The 6,976-nt window shown below is 40.4% G+C and overlaps 1 protein-coding gene across 1 annotated transcript; it reads right to left on the bottom strand.

Moving 5' to 3' along the window:
• Positions 1 to 2,331: 2,331 nt before the first annotated feature.
• Positions 2,332 to 3,743, bottom strand: cnr2 (cannabinoid receptor 2). The gene is made up of 2 exons (XM_061081007.1): positions 3,686 to 3,743; positions 2,332 to 3,582 (listed from the first exon to the last, which is right to left on the bottom strand). Exons 1-2 carry the CDS (start codon positions 3,741 to 3,743, stop codon positions 2,492 to 2,494), a joined length of 1,149 nt encoding a protein of 382 aa, XP_060936990.1. The 3' UTR covers positions 2,332 to 2,491.
• Between the last annotated feature and the right edge of the window lie 3,233 nt (positions 3,744 to 6,976).

Raw genomic sequence — 6,976 nt, 5'->3', positions numbered from 1 at the left:
CTTCCCGTCGCCCAACCCCCATTGTGCTCGGTGGATCTCCTTCCGTTGAACTCGAATTGAAGGTTCACTAGACGTCTGGTGGTGGTGATCAGGTACATCAGGAGGATTCCACCTGAAAATCTGATGTTACACCTCAGTACAATATTAATAATGAAGCATGTTTTATTATTTACTCTCAGCCAGTCTACAGCTAATAGTCCCAGTACACGCAGTATGTACAAATACTTTAAAACACTTTTCCATTATGCTACAAACTGTTATTTCTAGGGCTGGGCAAGTTAACTCGTTTTAATCGAGTTAACTCATCACTTATTTAACTCAGACAATTATTTTATCTCGCATTAACTCAGGTTTGATTATTTATTGTTTTATTGTGAAAGTCAGTTAGACGCAGGGAGGAGTATACATTTTTCATAACGAAGAAGATAACATTAATGCCCTGGCAGTGGCATTGAGCTTTAATTTTGTATTTGCTTTGATAACATTGTTAAGTTGAGATTTACACTGAATATTTTATTTAACTGCTACTGTATTAAATGCCGATGTTAAAAGTGTTTGCACAACAAATGTTATGGCACTTTCGTTCATATGGCAGAACATTGAAAATAAAATTGCGCTATACACTACTTTTTAATTCATTATTGGATTTTGCGTATACAAATGCGATTAATCGTGATTAATCAGGGAAATCATGCGATTAATCGCGATTAAAACTTTTAATCGTTGCCCAGCCCTAGTTATTTCTAATCAATGTTGTAATTGTAATGTTGTTTTCCCCCCCTGTTCATATTTCATTTGGGTTGTTTTACAAAGGATGTCACACTAAGAGACAATCTGTGATTTGTGAATATGGGCTATAGAAATAAAATTTGATTGATTGAATAAAGTTCCTCAGTAGCTAGATGTTTATATAGAGCTAAAAACTACTTATCATAAATCAACAAACTCAACACTAATCACAACTCTATTAATTCAATTAGGTGAAATAATTTCCTGTCTAAAAGTAACAAAACGATATTTGAAATAGCATAATATTCATATATATGATATATTTGTTTTTGAGGTATTTGCGTGCTAAGATAAAACACTGTCAGGATCAATGTAAAAATCCGAGTAGATTTTACTTCACACGGTGAATTTATTCAACACGTACGACAAGGAACTGAAAACTTGCCTCACAGTTAGTTGCAGTTAGTTGTATATAACTAAATGTTTTAATATAATAAAGTGAATACATTTAAAATTGTGTTTTATAAAATGGCTGTAGGTAGATTTAAGGTGTAGCTGCAGCATGGAACTTTTTTCAGAAGGTAGAAATCTTATATTGCATTGTATTGTATTTAACAGTGATAAACAAGTAATGACCTTTTCTATAGTTTCTTGTTTTTAAACTGAAATAACAGATAAGCAACAAAAGTGCATCCACACATTAGTGTTAGTAAATAATCAATGGTAAGAAGACACACTCAATAAAGACTTAAGACATTGGTGATCCTCCATTTTATTACCCTACATGTGGCTGTGAGTGTACCGTGTCGGTTTGTGCTTTACTGCAGCTGCCGACTGTCTCTGTTGCAAAGAGTGTTCTAGTGCTTCGGTGCTTGTTCTCTCTTCCCGGCCGGTGCCTCATTTACCTCGGCACACGGCTTGGATTCATGTGGTGAACATTGTGTGAAATCCTCCCCTGCATGGTGGCTTTTGTGGAGTCCTGGCATTCATGTGCAGATAGGATATATGCAACCCTGAGGCTCCTCTGTGCTCGCATGCTCAGGGACAAACACACTCGGACATACACATATACGAACAGCAAATCCTTCACACAAAAGTTCAGTTCACAGGAAACTATTGGGAGCTTTAAAGCGTTGACACGGGGGGCAAGGAGGTCAAAGGTTATAGGTTAGATGGTCACATTGCATCATCGCGCTTAAAAAAGCTCAACACGCTAAACCTTTTTGCTTTACCTAAACAAATCTATCTCCACTATATACATATTACAGGTTTTAATTTTCTTTCAGTCATAATACTTATTATAACTACATGTATCCTATTTGCAAGTAGAGTAATATATACTTCATACCATGCTAATCATTCTTAGTGGAAATTGTAAGAAGAGTAATATCTAAAACAAAAAAGAACTAATCTCAAATGTAATTTTGATTTAAGTAAAAAGATATGTTGACAAAACTAATTTCCTTACAAGCTCAGTTTTTTAGTTGTTGCAATTGCATGTAAAAACACAATATGTCACAGGTTGCACATCACTTTTATCCACAAACTAATTTAGAACTTAATGTTATAAATGTTTACCCCACTAGTCTTATTCAATCACTGCCAGTTTAAATATATATGATAATGAATCCTGCAATATGGTTTCATGTAGATTTGACTCTTAATCTACCGTAAAGTTTATTCTGAATTACATTCTTCACTACAAGCACATCTCCATAGATATTTTCCATCTGTGTTCAGTTACTTCCTCAATTCACCTCCTTCATTTCCTGACGTCCGGCTGCAGATTGTCGTTGACCATCCCGGAGATGGAGTTGGGTTGTGTGGTTCCGAGCTGGGGCATCTCGTCCTCGGAGATGGCCGTAAAGTTGTCGTCTGCAGAGGGCAGTCCTGGGGTTAAATCCTCTGTGGACGTTTTACACCTCCCGATCACACAAAGCCTCTGTAGTAACTGCAGCAGGGCGACTCTCAGCTCTCTGCAGCGCAGGGCGTACAGCAGTGGGTTGACTGCAGAGTTCACCAGGCAGAGGGTGCTGCAGAAGGCAAAGGCCCTCTGCTCGGAGCAGGTCAGGATCACAGAAGCGTCTGCTAGCATGAAGGACAGTGCCGGAAGCCAGCAGCCCACGAGTATCAGCAGGATCAAACCAAAGGTACGAGCCAGCCGGATATCCATCCTCATGCGGTTGTGGCCTGTCCCTGCTGGTCCATGTATGCTGCTCATGGAGGATTCATGGCGGTGGGCCTTCAACAGGATCAGAGCGTAAGCTCCCAAAATAAGAGCCAGAAGCACCAGGATGAAGCTGGTCCAGCAGGCCAGATACCACGGGTTGATGTAGGGGAAGAGGCGTGAGCAGGGTGGATTGAGGCCGGTGGGACACCTCCAGCCCATCAGGGGCAAGAAGGAGATCAAGATGGTAGCGCTCCAGAGGATCAGCATGCTCAGCAGGGCCCGCCGCCTGGTCAGCAGCACCTTGTAGTCGGAGGCACGTTGAATGCAAAGGTAGCGGTCCATAGCAGTCAGTAGTAAACTTCCCACCGAGCTGGTGAAGGCCATGGTGACACCACCTAGCTTGAAGAGGTAGGCAATGGGGCCATCGCTTTGGTCAAAGAGGTGGAAGTCTAAAAAGCTGGAGGTGAAGAAGCAGCTGGCGAAGATATCAGCCAGAGCGAGGCTGCCAATGAAGAGGTAGGAGGGTCGCTGGCGTAGAGAGGCTGTGGCGGCGATCACACCCAGCACCAGAGCGTTCTCCAGCAGAGTGATCGGACCTGCCAGGAAACAGATGGAGCCGATGGTCATCTTCTCTGCATTCGTCAGGACCATGAAGCATGTCAGATTCTCACATGACCTGGTCCCTGAGGAAAAACACACACGTAGTGAATGTATGACTACAATCTCCATCTAAGCTATATTTAATAAACATCTGAAGAAACGTGGAACTTATGGATGCCTACATACCTGAGTTCTCTTTGGCTGCTGTGGATCCCAATGAAGCGGGATTCTCACATTCCCCCATTTCATCAACCTTTTGGGCTACTGCTAGATTGGAATTAGGAAATAAAATAAATTATAATTTGAATCTGTAGTTCTAATTTAAGAAAAAGCTCAAATAAATGTATTGGAAACAAAATTGTAAGTAAAAAAATGTAAATGAAAAGTTTAATGAAAAGGGAATAAATAAAGTAATAAAAACACTCTACAGGGAAACCTGTGCTGGTTTTATTATTGTGTCGTTTTTACTCATTATTTGATGTATATAACATCTTCACCTTGAGGTTCTTCCATCAAATGGAAAAAGACTCAAATGTGGAGGATGTGCTTAAGTAGAAAATGTGATTACTCTTTTCTCTTGGTCAATATTGAACATGGAGCCTAAAAGGAACATTAACATGTGTGAGTCATGGTTAAGAGTCATTAAGAGGTCGGAGCAAACAGACAATGATCATTACTCTGTCAGGTGATGATTATATTGGGGAGACATGCCTGATGAATGAGAAGACAGCCATAAAGAAGTCCTCAAGGACCAAAGATCCAATTCCGTGTCAAAATTTAATAACAGAGTTATATCATGTTGTTTCCTGAGTCAAATCCTGTGATGGTACCGTGTTCAGCTGCAGGCAAAGCATCAGCTCCAAGTTCACTGTAACTGTGCAACAGCGTTTATATTTTCAAAAGGTTTCTGTAACAGGACATTTTCTGTGAACTGTGAAGTCACCGAGTATTATCATATGTGACGGGTTGAACACTGCCCCCTCTTGGAATCAGCCGGGACTGTATTTTACCTGGTCAGTTAATCGCTGGGTGAAGGTCACCACTGGGTTGAACAGAGTGCTTCACCAGTTTGCAATTAATAGATTGAACTCTGTGTGTGGAGCTGAATTCAGAGGATTTGATTAAAGTCAATAATGCCGAGATAAACTGGAATGTTTCCCTGTAACTGTTGCACACAGCAACTTAAACCTGATGAATATATGTTACGTTTCAAAAAAAGTATGATGCAAACGCATGAAACATATGTAGATTACAATCATTTTCAGAGAAGGTGGGAGAAACTGAGTTTATTACATGAAAGAAAAGGTATCGATATGGATCAGGGATTGTGTCGGCTTATATATATGATGCAGTTTAAGTGATTGCTGTGCTGGGATATAGACAAAGGAAACGTTTTCAGGTCAGCGTGCCCCTCACTGCGTTGTTTTCCCTTTTCTCTGCGTCCAATGAAACTTATTTCAGTGTTGTAACATTGGCCTATGAAAGCAAAGCATATCTATAGGCTGATTGAATAACATTACTTTCAAGAGAGTCCTTGATTGACTTGAGGGACAATATTTCTCAGTTGCACTATGGGCCGTGTGGGTGCATTCACTCTCTCCTTTACCCTGAAAATCTTGGTATACAAAGTTTTATATTATGACTTTGAACCATACAGTCTGATCAAACTGATTTTAACTTCAAAAAGCAGCAGCAACACTGCCCACAGGAAACAGAGCACAAAGACAATCAATTTCAGTCACTTTAGTGGCGACATACAGAGGATGTGGCAACAGCCACTCTTGAGATAATGTTGCCGCCTGCCACATTATTTCAAAACAGTACAAGCCCTTGTGGAATAAGCAATGAAATGACAACTTGAAGTATTTGGTTTTGTAGCAGCAAAGAAGAATAAAGAAACATTTATAAAAAATAAGTCAAGAGTATAAGCTCTGCTGCACCAAGTCACTTATTGACCACAAGTAGTATCTCAGAAATAAGAATATGGTTTCCTTAAAACATCTACAACCATCTGTAAATTAGATTTGCAACCATTTTAAAGCCAAAATAGTGAATAACTATGTGAATGTTTTTTTTTTATCTTGAAGGAAATAAGATATTGTTGGAGAGCTTACCTTGTGAACTCGTCTCTCTGGGGTTTTCTTGTTGCACCAGATCAGATTTCCGGTCTCTCTCAGTACAACCACAGCACGACCTCACAATCAACGGACTAGCGACAGAGTGCATGAGTGAGGGGAGAAGATATGGAGGGTGGCTGTGATGACAGGGGAAAGAGAGAGAGAGCCAGAGAGAGAGAGAGAGAGAGGGAGGGAGGGAGGGAGAGAGAGAAACAGACAGATATGAAAGATGCCAAATGATGTGCTTTTGAAGTCGGATGACCACAGCTGGAGACTGTGATGAAACAGAGAATGAAGCAATGAAGTCAACGGCTGTTTGATTCGATGAGAAGCTGAAGTGCATCTACCCGTCGCAATTTCACACACTTCGGGGTGTTGGGTCCTTCACGATCAGTTTGTTTCCAATCAGACGGGGTCGTGCCCCCTGGGGAAAGAGCACTTAGGAATGGTGGTCGGGTGTGAAAAACATGTCGATAAAAAGGAGGAAAAACGTACATTTAGTTCTGAAAAACTGATGATAGTGAGGACTCCTAAATCTGAGAGCATTTCCACCATGAACAGTAAACAAATCAAACGAACCAATCACCAGACTTCAGGATGAATAGCCTTGTTTATTTATACTTTATCATTTTTCCCTATTCAACTCAGCTCAAAACGTCTTTGCTATTGGATTATTTCCACTGGTGCAGCGACAGTTTTTCCTTCCACCTATCATGCTAATGACTTTCCACCATCTTCCATCTTTATTTAACGGACAGTATCTGCCATCACACTTACATGTCCTTTCCGTGTAGGATCACATGGTTTATGCTATTTTTAAAACACATCGGTTGAGGGATTACAAGTGCACCTTGATTGCTTTTGCATGGAAGAACTGGCCAGATAATGTTTAGGGGGTTTTAAATCATGTTGGCTTTGTTAGTTTAAAGATTGTAAATGTGTGCATAGAACAGATGATATGATAAAGCTGTTTGGCCCTTGTCTCATTACAAAGAGACATTTGATTCCTTTACTGTCTTACTTTTCGAAACATAGCTTTATCCTGAAATCAAAGTAATGATGTTTTACCTTAAATTCTGCACCAGTCATTAGTGACAGATGCCCAATGAAGCCACAGCCCCAAGGGCCAGGGTGTAATACAACCTGTAGAACAACAGGGGGCAATGTTAAGCAATCCTGAAGTACAGTGGACAGGCACTCATTACGTGGCATGGTGCATCCATACAGTCTATGGGTGCATCATGTAAACAACGCATTTTTTAAATGTGTCTGTCTCTACTATTCCTCTCAGATGTAGAACAAAACTTAACAATCAACCCATTCTGCAATTAAGGCCATTTAATTTGGCTAATACCCCTTA

Source organism: Limanda limanda, chromosome 11 (genome assembly GCF_963576545.1).
Source record: "Limanda limanda chromosome 11, fLimLim1.1, whole genome shotgun sequence".
NCBI classification, from domain to species: domain Eukaryota; kingdom Metazoa; phylum Chordata; class Actinopteri; order Pleuronectiformes; family Pleuronectidae; genus Limanda; species Limanda limanda.
This window is presented reverse-complemented; position numbering and strand designations above follow the sequence as displayed.

Bases quoted from the DNA above. Each gene is read 5' to 3' on its own strand.
- cnr2 (XM_061081007.1), bottom strand. From the start codon at position 3,743: ATGGGGGAATGTGAGAATCCCGCTTCATTGGGATCCACAGCAGCCAAA. The intron at 3,583-3,685 runs GTATGTAGGCAT...GTTTTTCCTCAG, and splicing joins AGCAGCCAAAGAGAACTCAG to GGACCAGGTCATGTGAGAAT.